The sequence below is a fragment of the Mya arenaria genome, chromosome 7 (assembly GCF_026914265.1).
Source record: "Mya arenaria isolate MELC-2E11 chromosome 7, ASM2691426v1".
Classification (NCBI taxonomy): Eukaryota; Metazoa; Mollusca; class Bivalvia; order Myida; family Myidae; genus Mya; species Mya arenaria.
This window is the reverse complement of record NC_069128.1, coordinates 8088791-8115306: the sequence shown is the minus strand read 5'-3', so window position 1 is coordinate 8115306 and position 26516 is coordinate 8088791. Positions and strand designations below refer to the sequence as shown.

The 26516-nt window shown below is 33.4% G+C and overlaps 2 protein-coding genes and 1 non-coding gene across 13 annotated transcripts in view; 2 read left to right on the top strand and 1 right to left on the bottom strand.

The window, feature by feature from the left end:
- Positions 1-6204, top strand: part of LOC128240223 (spermatogenesis-associated serine-rich protein 2-like) — a 48593-nt gene extending 42389 nt beyond the window's left edge. For all 5 annotated transcript variants that reach the window (XM_052956750.1, XM_052956746.1, XM_052956751.1 and 2 more), the window contains exons 15-16: positions 47-128; positions 602-6204. In XM_052956750.1, the coding sequence (XP_052812710.1) occupies positions 47-128; positions 602-1200 (681 nt within the window). In that variant the 3' untranslated portion in view covers positions 1201-6204. The remainder of the gene's footprint in view (positions 1-46; positions 129-601) is intronic.
- Positions 6205-7774: 1570 nt separating this feature from the next.
- On the top strand, positions 7775-7846 carry Trnat-agu (transfer RNA threonine (anticodon AGU)). Its single transcript has one exon. It is a non-coding gene; the product is annotated as a tRNA-Thr (tRNA).
- Positions 7847-11121: 3275 nt separating this feature from the next.
- LOC128240221 (muscle M-line assembly protein unc-89-like) overlaps positions 11122-26516 on the bottom strand; it is a 71372-nt gene continuing 55977 nt past the window's right edge. For 5 of the 7 annotated variants that reach the window (XM_052956739.1, XM_052956742.1, XM_052956740.1 and 2 more), the window contains 9 exons: positions 25790-25960; positions 24510-24653; positions 23418-23731; positions 20093-20794; positions 19621-19782; positions 19095-19224; positions 18519-18658; positions 17724-17747; positions 11122-15394 (listed from right to left, as the gene is read on the bottom strand). In XM_052956739.1, the coding sequence (XP_052812699.1) occupies positions 14798-15394; positions 17724-17747; positions 18519-18658; positions 19095-19224; positions 19621-19782; positions 20093-20794; positions 23418-23731; positions 24510-24653; positions 25790-25960 (2384 nt within the window). In that variant the 3' untranslated portion in view covers positions 11122-14797. The other 2 variants (XM_052956744.1, XM_052956741.1) reach the window with 2 other exon arrangements.

The window sequence follows — 26516 nt, the reverse complement described above, 5'->3', positions numbered from 1 at the left end:
ATAAACTGGTTTAACTTAATCTACACTGTCATGGTTATACTTAAAGGGTATTCCGGTGGAGACTTACCAAGAGAGAGCACAGTCTGCCCCAGCCCCTCCCTCCAACGTGGACCCCGCCCCAAGACCTGGTAAGTTTTTGAGCATAAAATGTTTCTTGCAGAGTGGAGTAAGGTCATAATTTATTTGAAAATGATATAGTTAAATTAGGAGGCCATGATTGTGAAAAAGTGTAAAGTTCAAGTCTAGACTCAGCCTGAGAAAAGCACAAGATTCATTCATTGCATTTGTTTCACACTCAACTAAAAGAAAAATTACAATAAAAAAAATGGTTTGCAGTTCTGAAACTCGAGTCTTAACTCAGACTTGAGACTGTTTGTAATCATGACCTGAGATATATTTAGCATGGACACTAATAAGGCCTAAAAAAGGGTTTGTTTGGGGTTGCTGAACGCCCTTGTCTATTTGCCACTTATTTTAAATAGGTTGGCTAAAAATTACTATTTTCTAGATCTGTGCTACCGATGTAACTTTTACTTTTAGGTTTTAAATGAAAAAAGAACTTATGAATATCCCAGACTAATGGTCATGTGCCTATTTTAAGATGGTAGCAGAAGAAATCGGAATCGACGGAGAAATGATCGACCTCGTAGTGAACGTCCGCAAACCGATCGACCACGGGAGGACAATCGGGCAGGATTTACTCAAACCCCAAATGGAGAGAGAGTGATTCTTATTGGTCGAAAAACCACCCAGGGTGGTGGCTCCAGACCCCCAAGGGGGCGAGGTCGAGGAGGCGGCGGAGCAGGTGGTGGTGGTAACCGTGGTGAGAGAGGTGGTAGGGGCGGAAACCCAGATTCCCCATCAAAGGGAGGCAATCCAGAAATCGGAGAAAATCGGACCACTATAAATAGCAATAACAATAGCACTTCTGTTAAGGACAATAATTCAAATGTTTCAAGGTCAGGAGGAGGTGGAGGAGGACCGAGGTCGCCTCAAGGTCAAGGGGGAAATCGTAGAGCGGGCTCAAGTGGAGGAAGCCCTAGAAAGCCTGGCCCTGGAGGCCAGGGGAGGGAAGGGTCAGGAAGCCCCAGACGAGGTGGGGGTCGAGGGGGTGGTGGACCAAGGGGTGGTAACCGGGGCTCTGGTAGTCAAGGTAACAACCCCTCGGCAACTACTCCAGCTGAAAAGAAAGAAGGGTAACTCTGGAGTTTTACATTTAACGTCTAGTCAACGAAAATCTTTATTTTTCTGTATTTGAAATTTATAAATATATAATTATATAAAAAAGGCCTTTCAAATATATATTATCTCTGGAAATGTTTTTTGTTATAAAGAGTGTGCAACTATATTTTTTGGCTGGAATTTGTACAATATAAATGTGATGACAAAGATTTCTATATATTTGAATGATATGCAATTTGTTGTTCAACTCTTGGATTATAACATTATAATTGTAGAATATACTTCATGTAAGTAGATTGTAGTAAAAATCTATTGTATGTGCTAAATATGTAATGTGATTCTGGAATGACCTACTCTAATTAAGGAGTACTTGTACAATTATTTCTTGCATGTTTTCATATTGTCTATTTTGTAAAATTATGTTCATATATTATATTTTCAATGACGAAATGTCTATTTTTGATATGTACAGAATGTTTACACACTTCACTTCAATCTGTTTTCATAATGGTCCCTGCCCTTTGTTGATTTATTTTCCTTTTAAATGCAATGCATTTGTGTTAAATTTGGTGTATGATGTTCAAATAAGTTTGTCATTTCTCGATTGGCCATTTATGTTAAGCTTTATTGAATGGCGACACCAAGACATTTGGGTATTATTTCAAAGGTTATTGCTTACTGGTTGATGGGGGAATTGAATTGAACTTTTGTTAATCATCATTTTGTCATGAACATTGGTAAAAATGGAATTTTGAAAAAAGGGAAATACTATGTTAAAAATTGGTAAATGCATTTGTTGCTATGTAAGTAAATATTGTTCGCAGATCATACGTGTATATATATTTTTTGTGTTAAATTTACTGTCTCTGTTAAACACCGGTATTGAACATTTGTAATTTGTCTACGATAAAAATGTGTATTAATTACGCCTGCATTTAATTTACATGATCTAAATGATTGTACTGGTATTGTACTTATGTAATTTTGTCTATCATGATAGACAGGATGTGCACTGATTTAGCCTGCATTTAATGGAAAGGATGCAAATGATTGTTGTGTATACTGGTTGTAAACTTTATTTCGTCAGCTATCAAGCATAATGTTTCATCGTATATATGTTGTGTAATCATAACGGTTCATGCATATATGTGTTGTGTAATCATAATGGTTCATGCATATATGTGTTGTCTATTCATAATGGTTAATGCATATATGTGTTGTGTAATCATAATGGTTCATGCATATATGTGTTGTGTAATCGTAATGGTTAATGCATATGTGTTGTGTAATGATTATGGTTCATGCATATATGTGTTGTGTAATCATAATGCCATGGTTCATGCGTATATGTGTTGTGTAATCATAATGCAATGGTTCATGCGTATATGTGTTGTGTAATCATAATGCCATGGTTCATGCGTATATGTGTTGTGTAATCATAATGCAATGGTTCATGCGTATATGTGTTGTGTAATCAAATTGCAATGGTTCATGCGTATATGTGTTGTGTAATCATAATGCAATGGTTCATGCGTATATGTGTTGTGTAATCATAATGCAATGGTTCATGCGTATATGTGTTGTGTAATCATAATGCCATGGTTCATGCGTATATCTTTTGTGTAATGCGTATATGTGGAGTGTATTCATAATGGTTATTGTGTGAATCAGTTGTGTAATTATAATTGTTAATGCTTATATCTGTCGTGTTATCATAATACTGAAGTTTTATTTACGAGCGTGTTGTATGATAAAATTTTAGAATACCAGAAACAGAGCTGTTGAAAGAAAGGAAATATCCACTGGTATTTTTTTACCAAAATACACAAAATTTTAATTTGATCTAGCTGGGTTTGTTAAAGTTTCTTCAGCCAAGTAATAAAGTGAGAATTCAGGCTTGTTCTATCGAGTACTGTTCTATATATGTTAAGATTAATTTTACAAGAATATTAAATTATTTTAAAGATGCCTTAATTGGAATCAAAGTTTATCTATTGCTCTAGTAGTTATTAAATCATTATTTTGTAAATTATATGTCCTAGGTATGTCATATTGAGGTATGAGGGTTATACATAAATGTATTAGTTTGGAAACGTTGAGTGCTCAAATCACTGCATGACTTCTTTAACTTTTGCATGGGCTTGGTTAATGTTTTGTTAATTCTTTAAACTTTAAAACCACTTCTTTTAGGCTATAAATGTATGTATTAAATTGAAAGCATGATTGTTTTCCAACTTAATTTCATGGTTTGCAATACATCCGTGTTAAGTGTAAACATTTTTGCGGATAAAGCATTTTACGGCATTTTACATTTCTTAGCTTTATCTGGATAGTATATTACCTTAATTGTGATTTGAACAGTCTAGAAATGGGAAGTCTTTGTAGCAGTTTTGGTGCAAAATCCTGCTTTAAAAGGTATTTGTAAATGGTCTATAGAATTAACTGCAACAATGAGTTGAATAGATTGGAAAGATTTGAATACAAAGATTTGGACATACATGTATTGTGCAGATGTGTATAGACACTTTGGCTCTATTTTAGATTGCTTGATCTTATGTCTTGTATTTAGATAAATTCTGTGATGAAAACCATATGCCAGTTGAAAAGAATTAGATTGTTGCTGTTATTTGTTTATTGTTTGTCAAAATATATGTGCAATCTATAGTATCTGTTTTCAAAACTGTTTATTTTTAGCTGGTCTTATTAACGAAAAAGTTGAAGTACAGTCATAGCCTCGAAGGTGTTGCTGCTGTCACCATTGGCGCTGTTGTGAAAAAATTAAAACATTGATATTAGTGTGCTGAGTTTGATCCTGATCTACTGGACTTCTGAGAAATTGAGGCCTTCAGCCCGATTGCCATGTACTTTAGCATAGTGAATTGCTGCCAGTTTCACTCTTAACATTGTCCGTAACTTGAAAACCGTTCAAGAAATTCATATGAAACTAAGCAAACATGTTGCTAGAGACAATACACATGTTAATTCCATACTTAACAAACTTAACCTTTGTTGTTATGCCCTTTGTTCGACTGCAATGAACAGGCGAGCATATTGGTGTTACACTAGTGAGCTCTTGTGTTAATATTTCTCCAAATGCAGCCTGGTTCTAGTGTAAATATCCTAAATTTTGTTCACTCATGAAACTATTGATTCTCCCATCATTCATTGGTGAAAGCAACACTGTTTTATCTGCTTCTTTAGTAAATTTCCTTTAGACCCTTTTTGCTTCAACTACAAGACATGTACATGTTATTATCTCATTCTCCATGTGAAACGTTGCACATCGCATCATACTTGTGTTAAGAATACATTGAACTAATTATGTAACGTAGTCTTAGAAAAAAAAACACAAAAAAAAATATTGTAAAAAATCTATGAAATGATGTGTTCTTAATTATACCATTTTTTTTTTTAATCTGTACTTTAATTTTGACATTCATTAAAGACTAAAAATGGCATTTGATAGAGATTTGACTGATAGTGGAACTCATTAATTGTTGCCCTAGACGATAATGTGTCTGAATTATGAATTATAGAGCAATTAATTTTAGTAATCAGAAAAATGAAACTTATTTTTGAGAATAATAATTTGTCTGAATTTACTAATTAAAATGTAAAGCTACTGCTTGTTGTAAGAATTAAATCATATGAAATTATCTGTTGATAACATTTTTAAAAGCAGTTTATTGCTTACCTCAAATGTAAGTTTGTAGATTTATGAGTGGTGATGGTATTTTGGAATGTTCAGAAATTATTCAAATGTTGAAATGTTAAGGTTCCCTGTTTTAAGATTTTAAGCCCGGCCCTAGGCTGAAGTATATCAATAGAGAAATCAATTTTTTGGACTTTGATTAGTAGTAAATAGATGCTGGGCAAAGGGAGAAGAAATGCATGTTGTTGGTTATCTGCGGATTGTTACCAATGATTTATATATTAACGTCATTATTATTAACATCATTATTATATTTGATAAATGTTAGATACTAGATGGTGCCAAAGTGTTGTTTTGTTAACTTACCTATTACAGTTACAAGCATGATATCATATTGATAATGTTAGAAAAATATAGTTTTATTATTGTTGGAAAATGTTGATTTTGTTAGTTGGAATGGTTTTTAAGTACCTTAAAGAATTGTTATTTCATGAATATCATTTTGATATACATACATTTTAAAACTACTTACATATTGTAGTAAATAACTTGCATTATACATATACTAATAATTGAATTGTACAAACTTTTTCACCAGAATGCCTCTCTATCAGTAATTTCTATGCACAAATCATTCTCTTCAAATTCAAGGCTCTGTATTCCAAGGATAACTTACATTAAATGTGTACAAAGTTAGTTGGGGGCCCTTATCGCATCCTGCGATAGATCTAGCTATGTATAACTTTTACCATACTGCCTCTCTTATAGTGATTTCTATGCACAAAGGTATCTTCATGTTCACATCTTTATGTATGTTTATCAAACTTACAATTCAAATAATCAGTTCCTTTAGATTAACTTTTTTCTGGAAATACATAGTTAAGACTAAACTTTTACAAATGCTGTAAAAGGTGGGATGCTGTTTATGGAAGAAGATCTTAATTTGTCAGTACCATACTTTTAAGTTTGTTTCTAATAATATGTAAGAAATATGAACTTAAAATTATGCTTTTCACACAAAAAACTTCACACAGTTATTGTTTGGTATTGAGATTGCACAGTTTAATAACTACTTCTTAACTCAAAAAGAGGTCCTACTTAACTTACAATTCAAACTCCTACTTAACTTAAATCATTTTTATTGATATGTTCATTCATTTTAAATATCCATATTTCATGCTCAGGTGAGGGGAACCGAATTTATTTTTGCAAATGATTGTTGCGAGTAAGTTTGGGAATATTTGGCTGAGAATATTTTGATTTGTTAGCTTTTAATGGTGGCAAGACAAAAAATCTGATGTTGAAATTATGTGAATGTTTAAAGAATGATTGCTCTATTGTTATAAATATCATTAAAGATTATAAGAAGATTTTGTGTTGCGTATATCTGCCTTCTTTAATATGGTCATTTCTCCTGATATCTGGGACTAATAACTGGTGATGTTCCAATGATCGAATACAATCGAAAATCGAATAGTTGGGCCTGAAATTGGCGACAATCGATTGTATTTGGTCATAATCGATCATCAATTCAACCGGAAAGTTGTTATTCTTCTTTCCTCAAGTTATTTTCGTTCTGTAAATGTTTGCCAATCTTCTCCTTTGAGTTCATTTATATATTCAGAAGTGTTTAGTTCTTATCATTAACAAAATGACTGAACAACACTAAATTACTTCAAACATACACAAAACAGATGCATAGTTAAGGGTTATGAAATATTGTACAACAATAAAAATACAACAAAAGTATTTTTAAAAACCAAAGTTACTATCGATTATCAGTTTCTTGAGTGGAACCAATAGTCAAAGATCCTATCTGGAACTGATTCCCACACTACCAATAACAAATCCTACACCCAGCTTATATGAAGACAGAATGCTCCTTGTCCAAATGTAAGTATTCTTTTCAGGATTGACATTCCCCTGTCTGGTGTACACTCGTCGCAGCTTTAATGACATTACAGATTGTTTAGAACTTATTTTAAGTTAACAATGTAACATCATTGTTGTTAATTTTTTATTCGTTACTGCTCTGGAAGCCCCTTTGTTAGAAGATCCTATATACACCTGAGAATTGCTTATTTCTAACAGAATTTGAGACGATCTTTTCAGCTTTTCATGTTAAAGTATGTGAGCACATCATCAAATATTTCACATTTAAAAGTTAACAACAATGTTATTAATCACTTTGTTAACTTAAACAAAGTTCTGAACAATCTGCTATTGTATGTATCGGTTTGGCATTATTAATTGTTAATCAATTATATTTGATTGAGCCGTAGAAATGTGAAGGTCTTCCATATATAATAGACCGGTTTCCAAAAAAAATCTATATCTTTTGTACAAAAAATGGGAGGAGCGTCATGATCAAAGGAGTGTGTTAAAACAACGCACCCTGTTCCTGTGTATTGGATGGTTGAATCATTTGTAAAACCAAGGTTGTTGCAAAATAAACAAACCATATAATGACTGAAAGTGAGAAAAGTTTAGTTGAAGATAATTTGAATTATGTGCCGATTTGACTAAGCATTATGGTGTCGATTCGACTAGGTGCCGCATCTGTTGGTGCCGAATTGACCAGGCCGAATTATCTCGGTGCCTAATCGTCCAGTTACCGACAGAGTGGCGATGGTTACTGTTTTTCTTCAGAACTCAACATGCCTGGTTTAAATGCATGTAAGTTAAAACCCTGACCTCCGACTCCGTGCCTTCTGTAACCGAGAAGAGAAAAATATGTTTTCCCCCAAAAATGTTGAAGAGAGATAAATATTGCTCCCAGTTGATTTAATAATAGATCGTGAATCGCCGAGAGGTTTTCGGAATAGTTTGGAATGTACCGAGTATCAGCGATAATTCACGAAGTAGAGTATCGGCTTTCGCACTGTGGGTCGTTGATTAGACTGCGTTTATATATAGCTGTACTGGCCTCGTTGATCAACTGGCTCCATAGCTCAGTGGTAGAGCGCCTGTCTAGTAAACAGGAGGTCGAGGGTTCGATCCCCCCTGGAGCCTGCCTTGATCAACATCTTTTTTTTTAAACGTATACTTTTCTAAATGTCAATTTTGACGCAAAAAGGATAAAATTTTGACATGTAGACTTAGTCATAAATTGAAAAAGCAAAGCAATCGCAATTTTAATATTTTTTTGCGATGATTTAGACCTGTACCATTCTGGTAGCATCTTGGAGTAGTATTGTTATTGGTCCAGCTAGCATGATCAATACAGATACGCTAGTATATTTAGTGGTAGCTTCAGGATTTGAAGATTTGACGTTAAAGGGGGGCGGGGGGCATTTACCCCTCCCTCAAAGCAAAAATTTAAATGGTTTAAAATGCGGGGTTGTTTTGTACTGCCCAATTTCTAGTCCGAGATTAAGCTTTTTGGGCATATTTAATGGCTTCTTCTCCGATATTGAAATAAATCAACTTGGACGAGCTCATGGGGTGAGGCGGGTGCGCCGGGAAGCCGCCTGAATCAGCAAGTGTTATCAATTGGCACGTGTGAAGCTTGTTTAGATTTTTGTATGTTTGCCTGCAGGTGCCATTTCTTTGGTTCACTCCCAAATCATCTCCTGCACACATTTCAGTTTTCCGGACCCGCCCCTGCTAGCCTGGGTATCTTTTCCGTAAGTACACATAGGCTTGAATGATGTATTCTGTAAAATGTTGTTCTGCAGGCCCCCATTTCTCGAAACTTCTTAAGTCCTTTATAACAGGATCAAGCTAAGTTCACTATTTTTGTTTGTCTATTATGCGTGATATTATAACTTCGTTGAGACGTTTTCAACTTTAAATAGAAATTCTGTTTCTGATTATTACAATAAACCATTATGTATTGATGAAAATCATATTTAAGTATGTATTTGGCTAATTGAAATTAGCTACTTAAACCTGTTAAGCTTAAGAAGTTTCGAGAAATTTGGGCATGAACAAAAAAAATTGTATACATATATATTACACAGGCATCTGAATCATTGTTTGTCACTAAAATGTTGTTTAAAACCATTTTGGGTACATACAATGAGATGAACAACACATCTGAAGATATTTAGTGTCTTTGATATACAAAAAAGAAACAAGGTATGTAACTATAGAGTTGTACTCTTTCCGACTAAAGAAAAACACGAGAATTGGACATTGAATTATGCTTGTTTGGCTAAAGACAATATAGTTATACTAACATATCGCACACCATTTTAAAGGTAATTGACTCTTCTTTCCATGTCACTTATTTAAAAATGGATTGTTTATATGTTGGTTGAGAAATTTGCATAAAACTGGACTCTATCGTGGAATCGGGTAAGTTTTAGTTACATACCTTGTTTCTTTTTTGTATATCAAAGACACTAAATATCTTCAGATGTGTTGTTTATCTCATTGTATGTACCCAAAATGGCTTTAAACAACATTTTAGTGACAAACAATGATTCAGATGCCTGTGATATATTATATATAAATACTTGGATTGAATATGAAACAGCATAAATTTGCAATATGAAACATAGAACAAAAGGAAATAAAAATATGCATTAAGTATAGATTTAATGTAAGTTGTAAATAAAACATAATATTACTTTGATATCTATTTATTATCGATTACGAAATTCCATGCAAATGCACCCGGGTTCTGGGGCAGGTAAATAACTCGCTACATATACAAGGGAGGGAAGCAAATGTAGTTTCCCGTGTTTTCTTCTCCAGAGTGAACTCCCCTGCATACTAAGGAACTATTTTTTTTTTCAGCAATGCCAAAGAAATAATGTATTTATGAAAATACTCTGTCTGAGTTAGGATATTTTTTTTAAGATTGGATGAAAGAGCATACATGTAGCCCAAAGCACTCCAGTTATCATCAAAGAAATAGTTTAGCTCCCCTTTGACATACTTCATGAAAGTATTTATACAAAGAAGTTGTCAAACTGTGGGCCCCGCCGAATGTTTTTGATACGAGACCCTCCCCTCTCCTCAAGAACAACAACCAAGGCCAAACAGACACCAGACAAATAACAGGCATCATGAAATCCGTACATTTCCAATGACGATATATGTCCGAATAATGCATGCAATTTTACGTTCACACACGCTCCTCCAGGATTATTGAGAGTATTTGTCAAGTACATGTACATGTACTTATAAGCTCAAGTGGAGAATAAATATATCACGAATATAAGTATATTTTATGGCCTCTTGTGTCTATCCCAAGATAAGTATTTCCAGCATGGCCAAATATTTGGATCTCCTTATCTGGGATATATAACTTTCAGTTCAAGTTCACCACGACCTTGGCATATAACCCACTGACCTCAAAATCAATAGGTTTCACCGGCTTCTCATGACCAACCTGACTGATTAGTTTGAGCTCACTAGACCCAAGACATCTTAAGATATTGATTGGAAACTTGTTCTCAGCTCAAATGTCACTACGACCTTGACCTTTGACCTCACAATAGGTTTCATTTACTGATCATGACCAACCTGCCTACCAAATTTGAGATATTAGGCCACAACTTAATTGCTGTACTTCAGTTATTGATCAGGAACGTATTTGACCCACTGACCTCATAATTAATAGGTTTCACCTACTGGTCAAGTCCAACCTGTCTACATGCACAAAGTTTGAGGTCCCAGGGGCCACAGCTTTCTTCAATGATTAATCAGAAAGGATTTACAGCTCAATGTCACGACGTTGACCTTTGACCTAAAAAACAATAGGTTTCATTTGCTGGTCATAACTAGCCTGCCTACCAAGGAAGATATCCCTGGGCCTAAGGTTCACATGTTATTGATCGGAAACCATGGTTAATGATGTAAATGATGTAGGTAATTGGCTGTAGCATGTTTTTACAATATTAAAATCCTGGTATCCATTATCAATAGGGATCCTCCACTGGTAGACTTCAAACTGACTACCAAGGGATGAGGTTCCTAGGCCCAAGTGTTTATTAGTTATTGACCTTAACATATGACCAACTGACAATAAACAATAATTAAGCTTCATTTGCTGGTCATGACCAACCTACAATGTACCTTCCAAGTTGGAGGTACCTACCTACCCCACACCCCAAGTGTTCATCAGTTGATTGGGAATGGATTTTCAGAACGACCTTGAACTTTGACCCAATTACCTGGAAACAATGTGGTTCATCCGTTTGTCATGATCAACCTGCCTACCAAATGTGTGGTCCTTGGGCCTCAATGTTCACATGTTATTGATTGGAAACTGTGGGGATGGACACAGATTACTATATGCTTTTCTTCAGGGGCATAAAAAGAAAATAACAGGGAACTATTAATCACTTGTTACTTTTTTATTTCTTTGTTACAAAGCAACATTTCTGTGGAATGTATTGAATAGTAGTAATTTATTTACAAATATGAAACTATAACAAGTAAAAACACATACATGTAACAACAACTTACAATCATAATCAGCATTATCAAAATATCATGCTTTTCTTTAACATTGGTCAAACTTTAATATATAGTGAACTTCAGGGCTGGCATTCATAAAACACTTAATGATCATAAATCCTTATCAAACTTGAGTCATCTTCCTATTAAAGTTTAGTATCACACTGGTGATTTTTTTTATCAATAATCTGGTATATGAATTAATTTTTTTTAAATTGGGAGCCTTAGATTGGGTAGCACAGCGCATAACTGGCAGTCATAAGGGCTGCATGGTGCAGTGCCTATTATTTGCATTTACAAAGTATAATTTTTATCTGTACTTGGCTTAAAGGGATATAACTCATGTATGGTCAGATATCAAACAAAGGTTTAAAACAAGTCCCTGCCAAAATATTATCAGTGAATGAGGCCCTTTAGTTCAATTACAGCTGCATAATATCATCAAAATATAATTGTACAAAATAATTTTCTATTAAATAAATGCAACAAATGTCAATTTAAGATATAACACAAGTACATGTTAAACAAATATGTTTTTCAAAATAAAAGAATAAGATTATGCAAACTACAGATCTAGCTATATTTGGTGAAATAATAAACTATTTAAGTTATCTGACAAACAATGATGTGAAATGTTGACACCTGGTGATCTCATTAGTTTGGTATCGTTTTAATATGGATTTAGGACTCAACACATTTATTAAGTAATTTGAACACATAATAAGTATGTGTTCCAAATAACAAAATATAAATTGTTATACAATATAAACTAGATTAAGATTTAGATGAATAATATATAAAAAACAATACACCAATAAATACCAATAAATAGTATTGTAAACACACTGTTTTGTCTTGGTAAAAATGCAAAATCGGTCATTTCATTTCCAAATTCAGTTGAAATAAAAAATAGAAGTGCAAACTGCCGTAACTTTATCTGTAATGTATTTTCTGTTATTTATTTTATACATTGGTAATCAGTCAGCAATACCATATCAAAGTTATACCAAAAGTACATGTGGTCGCCAGGCATCAGAATTCAACATTGTTGCCAATAGCTGGATCAAATATCAAGCTTATTTGTAAATTTGTAACTACTAAATCTACATACAAAATTTGCTGAATATCATGAATTGTTAAGTATTGCACAGGGATACCAGTGATTAGTAAACAAACGTAATATGTTATATGATAACAAATACAAAAAAGCAACTTTCATGCAACCAAATGTTCATGTTTAAATATCAGTACATTCTGTTTACCAAAAGTTTGTGGAGTATTCATATCGTAATTCATATTAATTATACATTTTGACCTCGATTTCTTAATTATAATACACATACTTTTTTGAATTTATAAGTCTTGGTTATAATAAAAACTCAAAATTTACATATTTAAATGCTGAAACAGTTGTGTCAAATCATGTTAGAAATCCTGCAGATCACAAGTGTATCCATTAAACTTCCAGAACTATTTGAATACTGATGTGAAAATTAACAACGATGATGTTAGCCATCTTGTTCACTTTAACAAGAGTCTGAACGTGCAGCCCAACATTTCTTTATTCAAGTGCAACATCCATTATAAATTCTTTTTCAGTTTTTCATACGCTTCTTTCAAAACAAGGTTCCACTATCTATCAAGAAATTGTCGAACATTAGCACTGTGAATCAAATTCAAATGATTATCTGTTGTTGTTGTTGTCCAGTGCATAACTGGACATATTATGGGCATTGCAATACATGTACATCCTGTCTCTGGTAACATATATACCAAGTTTCATTTGAATATTTTGAACAGCTTTTTGTGTTATGGCCAAGTGAAACTTTTTGCATTACGATAATAACGCAAAGAATATTACCAGTGGTATTAAAATACTTCAATTGTTTTCTTTAAAAAAACAGACAAACTAAGAATATGAAAGTCCATTACTAACTGACTGTTTGAGGATTTGTTGTTAAGCTAGCTTATTAGAAAGGTTTGTAATTAAGTTACCCCACTTTCACTTCAACATTACACGTTACTTGCATGAAAGAAATAACAATTACTTCAAACATAAAACACAAGCAATCATACAAAATGAGCAATAGGATTGTTTATAGACATTCAGCCACTTATTAAGAACTTTGTTAAAGTTAACGTTTTTAACGTCATCGTTGTTTACTTTCAAATATGTTGCTCAGGAAGTTACAACGACGCACTAGAGATCTGCAGAAAAGCGTTGAGAAAGCTGTTTTTGCAATACTTGTTTTGTTAAAATGAGCACACCAAAAACTATTTGACATTTAATCACATAGTTAACTTGAACAAAGCTCTGAAAAATCGGCCCAATGTGTTCAGATGAGTTGTGCACAAGATAAATTCTAAATCCATTTCTAACAAGTGTCACAGAGTGTTTAATAATAATCCTTGTAATCATGATTTATTGTCATCAACAAATGCAAATTATAACAGGCCTTAATCACGTTTAAGGAAGTATATTGCACTTACAAAGAAATTCATAGTTTTAACACACTGATTTGAGAATAGCCTATTTAAAATACAATGCTTTATTTTCAAATAGGCCAATATCAGCCAGTTCGTTGTTCCCAAATAGCTCATTAATGAGTTATGTAAACTTAAGGCCAAAAAACTCATCTTAGAACACATAAACAATCAAGTAACAACAATATAAGGCTGAGTTCACAAGAGCGCAATGGAGTAAATCTTATGCTCTTCTGTTTTCTTCTTAAAAAAAAAGGAAAAGAGTCCATAAGCATTTAAGCAATAGTCATGGGTCTTGCTATTCATGTTCCTATTGTCCCTGGCAACATGTGTACCAAGTCCCATTTGAATACATTGAATGGTTGTTGAGTTTATTATGGGTAATGGTAAAGGTATTGCGCGTCGACAACGACTCCAAGGTTATCACAATACCCTGCTTTTTGTCTTAGGAAAAAAGTCCAGTCAACAAGATGATGGAATAATGTCATGGATGTGTACATTTTATAACCATTTTAGTACACAAAATAAGAAGATACACATGATAGAATAAACATGCATGTGCATAATTTTTGTTGATACATGTATAGGAGAAACGTTACTGGCATATATAAGACAAATATTAATATGTAATCCAACAACAATACAAAACACAAAATAAACACACTAGGATATTTTGGTACTTAAAAGTTACCTCAATACATATATAACAAACATTGTCAACATGAATACATGTGAGATTTTTGAAAACACATGCGAAAAACATCATTTGTTAATCCTATGTCTGAAATCATAACATTTTTCTACTGTTGGCTACATTTTGGCAGTATACAGGAATTATATACAGTTGATATATTTACACTCATAACATTGTAACGGATAACCCCTTTTAAATGTACAGGTATTTGTTATAATTGCTTTCAAATACAAGTTATATATGTTACAAGTATTTCATGTAAGTTAAAAATGGTTCCATAGGCATATAAAACCAGACTTACAATATGTCCTTAAAGAGGCCTTTAATGAGGAAATAACTCTGTTCACCTTTGTTTAAGTGAATTTAAATCATTATTAATCTTCTATGATTTCAGGCGCGTCTTCTTTTACACCAGTGTTAACTTTTTCCCAGAATTTCGACATTGCTGAAATTGCCCCAGTCTTGATTTTAGGGGATTTTCTTTCCTCTGGTGTGTCAATTGCTTCTCCTGTTTTAACAGAATTGTCTTTTGGCTGAGATTTACCTTGAGTCATTTTGATTGGTTGTTTTGAATCCGTTCTAGCTGAATCCTCTGAGCTGATTGGTTTGTTAGTATTTCCTGTGGCTAAACTTAATTTTATAACCGTGTGAGCTTTAGAGTCAATTTTGGCTTCAGAGCTTTTAACATTTGATGCAATTTGAATACTCTGTTTAGGAACATGAGTTTTTGAACTAGGATGTTCTGATAAATGCGCTTCTGTTGATGTGAAAACCTGTTTTGGCATGTTTGGGGTCTGCTTGATTTGTTTGCCAGTGGTCAAAGCAGTTGCTCTGCCTGACTGAACCAGTTTAATCGATTCAGCTTTAGATGAAGAATGGAGTGCAACCCTAGCACTTGGATGATCATCTGTCGTCTGCTTCAGTTTTTCAAGCTGATCTTTTGGAACACTCCGTGCTGTGATGCTGTGAATCTGAAATGATAGAGTAAGAAAGAAATGAAAACATATTTTATTTCTAATGTGTCTTATATCTTTGCCATTAATATAAAACATGCTGCTTATTGATTTAAGAATTTGCTATCAATATACAATTTTGGTATAAAGGAATATTCAAAAAAGCATTGAAATGCTGGAAAATAAATAAAAACCATAGAATGAATAAAACTTTGTCTAAAATGTGCGCAGCTAATTTACCAAAAAGAATGAAACAAAGTAAGAAAGATGAGAAAATGAAAGAACAACTAGGACTGGAAAGAAAACTACAAGCATAAATTTCATACTGTCAAATAAAATCATTGATGAAATATATAAAAGTAAAATGAATGATAGCACCGATCAATGATTTGCTCTACAATGGTGCCCGTCGCCCTAACCACCGCAGTATGGCAAAAACACGGACAGGTGCTAATGTCACCAAAAGTTAATTATATTAGATACCAATTTGCCTGTGCAAATAAATAATATAAAGTGAATGTATATGCATATTTCACCTAGTGCTTATAGTAAAATACACTTATTTCATAACTATTAAAGCTGTGACTTGTTAAAATAGTTGCACATAAAACATAAACATTTACTGTCAAAAGCTAGTGCTTAATTTAAGACTTATTTCTTTTAGTTTGAGTTTGACAAAAGCTGATAGCTGTTAGGATCACGATTGAGTATATTTCCTGGGTAGAAACCAGTACTGGTGTCTATTTTGAGAGGCCATGGGGAAGTACCCCTGGTGGGGATTGAACCCACAACCTCTTCAGTGAGAGGCTGACACCTTGACACTTCAATAGGTTCTCAACAAATATAAACAAAAATAAAATATTATTATCCTCTCATTTCTGTGAACTAAAGGTTTTTTTTATGAAGAGTTTTAACAGAAGTAATTGTCTTTCACACAAGACCTTATTTTTTTTTTCAAAAATCTGACAAGCTTAAAATAGAATATTGTTTTAATATTATAGCAGTATGATTCACGATATATATTGAAAGTCAAAGAACAACGATTCTAGCTCTATTCAAAATCTACACATGAATGGTATAGTCCTTTTTTCAGATGTTTTTTGGTCACAATTTTCACTGCATAGATTTATCTGCAAAGTTCAGCTGCTCAACAGGCCTGTTTCTTTAAAAGATCTCAGTAATTATAATCCTTAATTAATAATCTTACATCTGTAAACAACACAAATGTCAGTGTTCATATTTTTATAAATTTCATTAATTTTGAGATTATTTATAATATATTATGGTGCAAAATAATGAAAATATATGACACTTCAATAACTTAGATAGAAGGCAAAAATTAGACTTTGATCTTTTTTGAAATGGACCACAGATAAAAAAAAACACAATGAAATCATGAATCAAACTATTCCAAAATGGACAGTCTTTTTAACCATTTTGATGCAAATAATCCACCTAAAAACGGGATCTGTGAAGCGGACTTTTTCTCTGAAAACACCGGTTGTACTTTGACTTTCAGTTCATATTACTTGTATGGTATATATGAGAGACTGTCTAATAATCTAAAAACTTGAACTTTTTAACATTTATAAACTTTTTTCATGAATCATCATATAAAGAAACATTACTTTTTAAGGCAGCCAATACCAGAAATCTTATCTTATAGGGGTACGACATACTAAATCATTAGACAGTCTCTTAATTTCATTTTTAAACACTTAAACACTAAAACTGGGATCAGAATATATATTTATAACTATATATAGTTTTATCTACATTTTACCATTTGTAGAAATTCTGAGAAATAGAAAACAGTAAGAAAATGAGAGTAAAGGGCAAGTAAAAAAAGCCGGTGATAATTATGAAGAACAAAATAAGGCAAAATATAAAGGTTTAGTTTCTCATGTTCCGAAGCATTCATTTACTACACCCTGCTTCATATACTATTCAACAAAATAAATGCATTATCCAGAAATTATTATACCCCCGCTTCACAAAGTGAAGTAAAGCTATATAGGAATCACACACGTCTTCATGCCCACCTGACGGTCAGTCCGTCCTGTTTAAATTTTTGAATTTCATTGTTATCCAAAACATGGCTGTAAAATATCAAAGCATTCACTTTCCTCTCCAAGTGTTAGCTAGTGTACGAATAACCCTTCAACGTTTGATAACACCATGTCCAAACATAGAGCACTTCTAACCATATGTGAGTATGGCCTTAATGATTATTATCAAATGATATCACCAAGTCAATGATTTGTTAATTTCAGGTTAGTTTGTGAAAATGGTAAAACCACTCATCTACTAGCAAAACTTCTATTTAAAAGTACAGAGTAAAACCTACTGGCTCATCTTCCGTGGATACTGGCTGGAATTTTAAAATTATTCACTTTGAAAGTATCAGTTGAATCATGTTTAATACTCTTGGAGATAGTAACTATTGAAAAATTTAAACATTACACATTCAGAATAATAGATAAATAAGTAAACTGCAAGAAGATGCCAATACTCATCCTTTTTTCTCCATTAACAAAGGGGAATAACGAAAAATCTTAGCCGGAGTTATGGGTCTTGCTACAAATATGTCCAATGACACTGTTAACATGTAAACCAAGTTTCATGAAAATCTTAACAGTTCTTTTAGCAATAAGACAGCCTACATGATAGTTTTTTCTTGACATAACACAAAGGCTATGACAATGCCTTGACCTCTTTTCTTCGAAAAAAAAACAATCAAGGACAAAACAAATTAAAATGTCACAGACATATTCACCTTCTTCCATTCATAAGAAAACAAGACCATGGTGTATGGACATCATCAAAACAAACAATACTCATGCAGTTTGCATATTAAACTTACCGATGACTGTGCCTTTTAGTAAAAATTAAAAAATTAACGTAAATTGTGCTGTCAATGTGGAATTATCCAACAAGGTGAATATAAAAACACAATGTAACTATAATCCGCCCTGTGTCAATTCAACCATTTTACTTAAGTGTTCACAAATTAAACCATGTGACTTTACATAGAGAGTGAAACATATTGATTTTTGATTAATAAATTACTAAAAGTCTTAAAGTGAATCATTTTGTGTGATGAAAAATAGTTTCAAGTTTAATTTTTTATTTATAAACCTACCCGCTTTATGGACGAGTCTTTCTCTGTCGATTTTGTACCACCAAACATTGCCTTAAGTCGATTAACGCTCGGCAGTTCGATGGTGTAATCTTCGTTGAATTCTGTTCGACTCTCAGGAATGTCTTTTTCACTTGTAATACCTTAAACAAAATGATTTGTCAATGATTAAATTGATTATTATTTAGTCAAATATGAATTAGATACAAATACTACCATTTATTATATATGGGTCACTGTATCATTTTTCTGTACTATGAAATAAAGTTTATGACAAAATAACTACAGCTTTACAATAAATGAAGACTTGTACATAGTACATTTTGTTGCCAAAAAATGGAGCAAAATAAAAATTGATTTGCTGAATTTGTTTACTATAATCAAAACACTTGAATAACTGATTAACTACTCTAAAATTTAAGTTAAATCTAAGTTAGTTATTGGTAAGTATTTCTGTATCGTTACTTGAAAATACAACCATAAAGTGATAACACTTTGTAAAATCATAATTATGAGTGTTTGCCCTAGTGTGTAAACATGTATCCAGTCAATTTCTGCAATTGTATTATATGCCCTTACCTTTGAGGAATGTAGGTTCTGGTTTTTCCACAGGGGGAGGAGTTATAGGCCTCGGCTGTGGTGGCTGGGGGGCTTGTCTAGCCTGAGCTGACCCAATCACCTTCTTTGCTGGAACAGCTGTACTTGGAACCTGAAAATGTACATGTACATATATTTGTTATTTAAAAATCATCTATTTTTCAACAAGAGGCAGAGTTATGGGCCTTAATGCTGAAGTGGATGTGGGCGTGTCTAACCTTGGCTGAGCCAATCATCTTTTTGTGGGAAGGTCAGTACTCGGAACATGTACATGTGCATAGCATGCGTGCAAGTGTGGTGTATAAAATGCTTCCTAAGAGTTTCTTGTTTTTTTAAATGTAAAATTTTAAAATACAGCGCTGTACATTATTCTGTGATTGCTCAGCGAAACTGAGCTTCTCCTGCTGTTGTAAGGATATTTTCAATCTCATGTTTAACTCCAAACTTAGAGACATGTTACCATGGTTACAAGTTGACATGGAAACAATCGAGCTAACACATAAAATACCTTATTTTGTGGTTGCGCAGCAGCAGTAAGCTTGTCCTGCTCTTGTAGGGAGTTTTGTAATCTCATTTTCTCTGCCAAGCTCATTGACCTGTTGCCTTGGTTACTGGTTACCATTGGAGCAGAACTTGTTGCCATTGGAGCAGGACTGGTTGCCAGGACAATCTGAAAATAAAGTAAAATATTTACCTTTTGTCATACCAATTCATTAAATTTAGCTTTGTATTCAACTTTTTTTTTAAACAGAGCACATTCAGAAACCTTTGTTAACATTATTTTGTAATTGTTCACAATTTTGTGTTCTGTATCATTTGCTTTAAACATGAATTTAAACAAGGGGAACAAATCTTTTAAATTTTCACTATCTAGCTTAAACTGTCATCAGCTCAAGATGAATCTGAAAACATATGTGAGATAATATTTTTTCTCTATTTTCCCATTGTAGATTTACAAGGTAAAAGGTAAATGTCTCTACCTTTTCTTCAGTACGAGCTCTTGGTGATACTGGAGTTTCCTCCCTTGCAGGGGTTACATCTCTCAATGGCATTACGTCCCTTGGGGATCCGGGGGTCAATGTTTGTGGAGAAGTTGGAGTGAGGTCCCTCGGTGATGTGGGCGGTGTTTTTCGAGACATTAAAGGTGTATCCGTCACATAAAAGTCCTTACGATAACGGTCTTTATTTTCACGTTTAGGCCCTAAGTTTACAACCAATGGTTCATCAGATGTATCCAAAGAATGGTTATGAGCATCTGTGGTATCCATAGAAACATTAGGTGATTGAGCCGAATGACTTCCATCATTTGAGTGCGTTCTTGTGTGAAATCTGTACCGAGATTCATAGTCTGCATCATCTTCCGTAGAACTTGACCTTGAACGCCCGGTCTTAGGCCTCGATGAGGATGTTTTGTCTTTAGCACTAGCACCCATGTTAATATTCATAGGGTTCAGATTGAACGACATCTCACTTTTATGCGAGTCATTACTTGCATCATGCCCTGTTTCTAAGGGAACATCACTATGGTCACATGTTATGTGGGAAGTGTCACTATCGGGGTTAAATACCCGCTCTGTGTCTGAATTTCTTGGTGTGCTTGTTGCCATGATGTCAGAAGGTTTTTCTCTCATTATAACATCAGCTGCAAATGGTTTGCTCTTTTTATGGTCTGTTTCAACCTCCTGAAATATGACAAGATTGGCACTCAATGATTTTGTAAATTTATGAAGATTTCAAATGCAGTTGTTGTTTTTTCACTAAAGGTACTTTCATGTCTAATTTCAACATTTGCCTAGAAGTTTTATGATTATATTGCATACCAATAAATGTTCGATTACTTCTTATGTAGACACTTAATTTTATTGATTTTTTTACACAAAACAGTTTTTTTTTACTTCAACAAATGCTGAAATATAAAATAAGTTTGTTAAGAAAACCACCATCACACAGTAATAAGAAAGACTATTAGCCAAGCAAACTAAGAACTGAACAGTTTTAAGGAGACTGTGGACAGACAAGAAACAAACATTTAACCTTTTCAATAACTAGCATTCCATGCTCACTAATAATTTAATCTTAAGTGATTCTATGAACATCGACAGGAAATCAAGTAATTGCAAATCAAACAGAATTAAAGTCTTAAAATAAAATACAATAATTGGGGTTATCTTATAAATGACCATACCACAAAATATTCTAAGATCAAAAGTCTCGCTTTAATGTTATGTATAAATGAGCTTGACACAAATCAAATTGAAGGTTTTACTGACTAAATCATTTAATTTAAACATGGTCTAAACTGACCAATAACGCTAAAGTCTGAGTTGAACCCCATTGGCACGAATTCGCTTGGCGTGAATTCCTTGTTCACTTGAACTGGATATAAAGGACCAATTTCTTTATACCGAGGTAAGCATTCCAGCTTGGCTCGAGTTTTTCAAGGTATTTTCACCGGTCCCTGGGAGTCCGACCAACAAGGTTCAACTGTATTTGTTTTGAAATAAACATTTTGACCTATTGGAAAACGTAAGTTCCAAAATTTAATCATAAGCTAATATTCATTGACAAGATGGCCCCTTTGTCTTTTAAGAATCAAATTTTAATGAGGCTATAAAACGCATCTAAATGATACTTTCAATCTGTGAAAAAAATTCAAATACAAAACAATTTACAATGACACAAAAATCTACAAAACTGATTCATTAAAGCTCACAAAATAAAAAAGAAATCAAATTCAACCCAAAATTAAATGAATCATTTCTCTCAAGCGACTCACCATCACCACATAATCATTAGCATATTCTAAGGTTTCCATAGAAGCAAGGGATGAAACTAGGCCAGTACTGGGGTCAAGGTCGTCTGAGGAGTCATCAGAGCGTACATCAAGTTCAGCCAGGATTTTGTCCATAGCTGCAATACTCTTTGTGATCTCTGTGAGCTGTGAGTTAGTTGGAAACAGACTATAGAGAGTGATTTCTTAGTATGTTTAAAACATAGGTGGTTGTATTGGTAAGTGAAGTTGAAAAATATGTTTGGATAAAAGTAACAATATATAACAATTATAGAAAAACAATGTCTTCATCTTCTCTGACCAATACTTTCATCTATGATCGTTTTTTATGTTTGAAACAGGCTATAGAATGTGAATTACATTTTTTAGTTTGAAACAGACTATGTGAGTTTAAAGTTAATTTCAAGTAGACAGAATTGATCAAAAATTGAGTATGTTTTCAATTGTGATACTGAACATTTGATTTTAAAACTTTTCAATGGATAGGTGATGTTAAAACTTTTTCATTGTTTTCAACATTCATGATTATACAGAAAATTAATACAGAAAATTAAATCTAAATTTAATATATACAGTGTGTGTATACCATGTGATAAATTACGTCATATATGCTACGTCGGAAGGCAAAAATTTGCTTAAAATGAAGACTTAAATCAAAGATAACTTTTCATTTACAACACCATTTTAAATGAAACAAAGGGCAGTCTATACCGCTTAAAGAACCCCGCATTTGTTCCATTTCCGAAATTCGATGAAGTCATTAGTTTCATCAAACACTTCGACAAACCTGTTTCCAAAATATTGTTTTGACAGTGCTCCGTCAGACGGCCGTATTGTGAAAAGGTTTGCCGAAGTGTTTTAAGAAATAAGCTATCCATTAAATTCTGGTAAAAGACCGAAGGTGGGGTTCCGTAAGCGGCGTAGACTGCGCTAAGTTTCATTTAAAATGGTGAAGAAATACTGAAGTTATCTTTGTTTAAAGTTTTTTATCAAATCAAAATATTGCCTTCTGACGTAGTATTTATGACGCAATTTATCACGTGGTATACACACACTGTATATGTATCTATAATACTCCTCAGCCAAGATTTTGATCTGACAGTTACTTTAAATAAAACTCAAACTTTAGAAACTGCATGCATGTTTTAGGTACTATTTTGACGAAGAGAAACAGTTATTAGTTTTAGTCCTCCAGATAGCCACCACCAGAAGCTGGGAACCAAACAATCATCAAAAATGTAAATACAATATTTTTTTTCAAAACATACAATTCAAGCATCATATCTTACAGTGTGTTGTTTTTGTTGAGTTTTGTTTTCAAATTGTTTGATTCCCTAAGTATAACATATAATTCACAGCAAGCAAACATAGACAAGTTAGCTCCATTTCTAGAGGAGATAATATCCTTTACCAGTATAGCCACACATGCAAATCTGATTACTGTTACTAGTATCAACTGGGTATGTCTTACAAATGGTAACAAGCACATGCACACATAAAGCACTGGAATTTACCTCTCTCGATGATGGCGAAACGTCTTCCCTTTCACTAGGAACTGTTGCTGATAAAGTATTGTCATCTTTATCATCACCATTAGTACCATTGGAAGTTGAAGATGATAATGAATTTGCTGCTGATGTTGTTGCTACTGATGATTTAGATGCTGGTGTTGTAAATGATGATGAGGGTGTTGTTGTGTTTGAGGAATTGCGACCTCTCCCTAATCGGAGGTAAGAAAGGTCTGGAAAGTCGTCTGTGCTCTTTTTGGAGGTTGAAGAGTCTTTTTTCTGATCTACCTTTGGGGATTTGGAAGATTTAGGAACACTTTCTGTAAAACAGGAGAAAACAAATAGATTAATTTTTTAGAAATGTCAGGTGAAGTCACAAAACAGTTCCGAAAAGATTTTTTCTTTGACCTTGAATGTAACTGATGGAAAATTGATGGCTGGCTACGCAGACAGTTATGCCAAACAAGTAAAAAAATATTCCCAATGAGTGTAACCTGTCATTTACATGTGTCCAGCAGACATGAGTCTTCAACATGGCCCACCATTTTCCCATAGTGAACATTTGAGCCAAGTTATTCTAAAATCTCAAATGCATGGGCAAGTTACAGCCCAGACAAGCCAAATACAAGGAATTTGACAAATGACCGCTTGAGTGCTACCTTCCCCATTGACCTACAGACAAGAGTATTTTATGCCACACAGCCTCTTCTCATAGTAAAACATTTGTGCTAGTTATTTTAAGATACCCCAGTGCTTGACAAAATTAGAGCCAGGACAAGACAAAATCAGATGGATGGACGAACGAACACACATACACTGAACCATCATTGTGACAATTATGTTTAGCTTACCACAAGCATACTTGACAAAAATCATCATACACTATTGAAACTGGAGGTGAATATCTATTAGAGTTTGAGTTTCAACCAAGTCTTGAGTTTTTTTGCACGTTATTGACACCAGCTCTTTAAAAATTACCCTTTTCTCTTTAAAAACAGTCTAGGTAATAATCACTCTTAATGAAGACTTCCAATTACTGAAGGGTTAAAATAAAGTGTAAGATCTATAACATTTCAGAAAAAAAATGAATATCAGTACCTGGTTTATTTTTTGGCTCAACAATAAGTTGTGCTGATGATTTTGCCTCTCCTGCGATATTTTTCGCGAGGGCCGTATATTCTGCATCCTCCTCCATCGTTGCGATATCGATTGCCAAGATGTAGTCCCGATTTCCAAATCGATCTGGAGTGAGAAAAGATTATTAGTCACCAAATATTTTTTATCACTTTTGTTAATTAAGTTTACTCAAATGTAAATTAATTTATTTGAGTTGTTTAAGTTTGTAATAGACATTGATATACTTATTCTATCCATTAATCTTTTTCATGTATGGTTTCAAACAATATCCACTATTTCAGTGTAAATCATATTAATTTATAATTCATATTTTCAGGCTGTTCAATTTACAGACAGTTTTGAAGTTTACACTAATTTATAGATGGTAAATAATTATGTCAATCAGAATCAATGTCAATTTATGTCCAAGTTTTCCTTCAAGGCAATTAGTCATCTTGTTATGAATTTAATAAAATGGTTAAAATATGTCATTTTGACCTAAAATGAAGTAGGTAACAGAAAATTTTCTATAACTTTTCTCTTCAATGTTGCAATCTAAGGTATGAGGGAGGTGGACAAAATCCCTCCCGCTCATTTTTGTATTAAGGTATGATTTGGGACTTTTTCAGTTTAAAGAAAACAGGAGTCCAGTAATCTGAGAATCATTCAATATGTTTCTGACTTCCTGGTTTTGTGTCTTAGGCTTCTAGACTTCTTTGCAATTTTGTAATTAATTCTTATTAAACGCTCATAATTACGATCAGAATTATAATTGTCAAATCTGCTCAAACTCAATGCAGCAGTTACCTCCCTTAGAACTGATTAAATCAAATTTTATGACATTGATTCATTGTAACATAACTGATTGGATGGGGCTTTACTGAAGATATCCTAACACTCTGTAGGCTCTGCTACTTGTACTGGCACATGGCAAGTCATAAAACCTGACTATTGGAACACAGGCCACAAGTGTCAGGAAATAACATTGGTTTTATGACATGTTGATTGCTGAGATTAAGCATGTCCTGGCAATTTCAGTGTGTCCTAATACCAGCTAAGCTTTTGAAAGGATGTCAGCACCAACGCCCTGGCGCAAATAATTGCAAACATAATGTAGCTGAGCTTATTAATAGAATCTGTCCATCTTTGAACTAAATGATTTTGGATTGTTGAATGCCCTTGACCTTGACCCTAAACTCTACACATTGACCTTTATGCCCTTCATATAATTAATAATTATATTAATTTAAACAAATCCTTACCAAACTTATAGTTAAGCTTGTTTAATAGAATCTGTCCATCTTTGTACCAGACGACCCTGGGTTGTGGAATGCCCTTGACCTTGACCCTAAACTTCACACTTTGACCTTCAGCAACTTCAACGTCAGACAGATTCTTGAGAAATTCTGGGGCCTTCAGGTCCTGTGTGTTTTCTGAAAATAAAATTTAAATATTCTATTACAATCACAATATATGATGAGTGTGGCCTAGTGGTATAGGTATTCTTCAGCCTTTTACCCAAGATAGGTAAATTTGAGCAGGGGTGCATTCTCTTGGACTCTCAAAATGGAAAAAAATATCAGGTCTGGCGTCTACCCAAAGAAATTGGCGTCTACCCAAAGAAATAGACATGAGTGTGATGCATTAAAACTTAGATGATGTTGTTTGTTACGATGTAATACAATCTTTACATGTTTTCTTACAGTCATAAAACTAGTAACTTGAATGTATCATGTAATAAAATAGCATCTTACAGTCGTTGTCATTTAATATAACATTTCATAATGAAACAAATTACAGAAAAGTTTTAAAGCTCACCAATGGTTTGCTTTATAATTTTAGGAAACAAACTTAATTTTTTTGTCTTAAATTGCAACTCATGTAAATCCCCAATATATAAACCCTCATCCAAAAAAAACACACAAAAAATCTGACCCCCCCCCCAATTTTTTTTTTTATTATAGCAACAACAATCATATTTGAATTTGA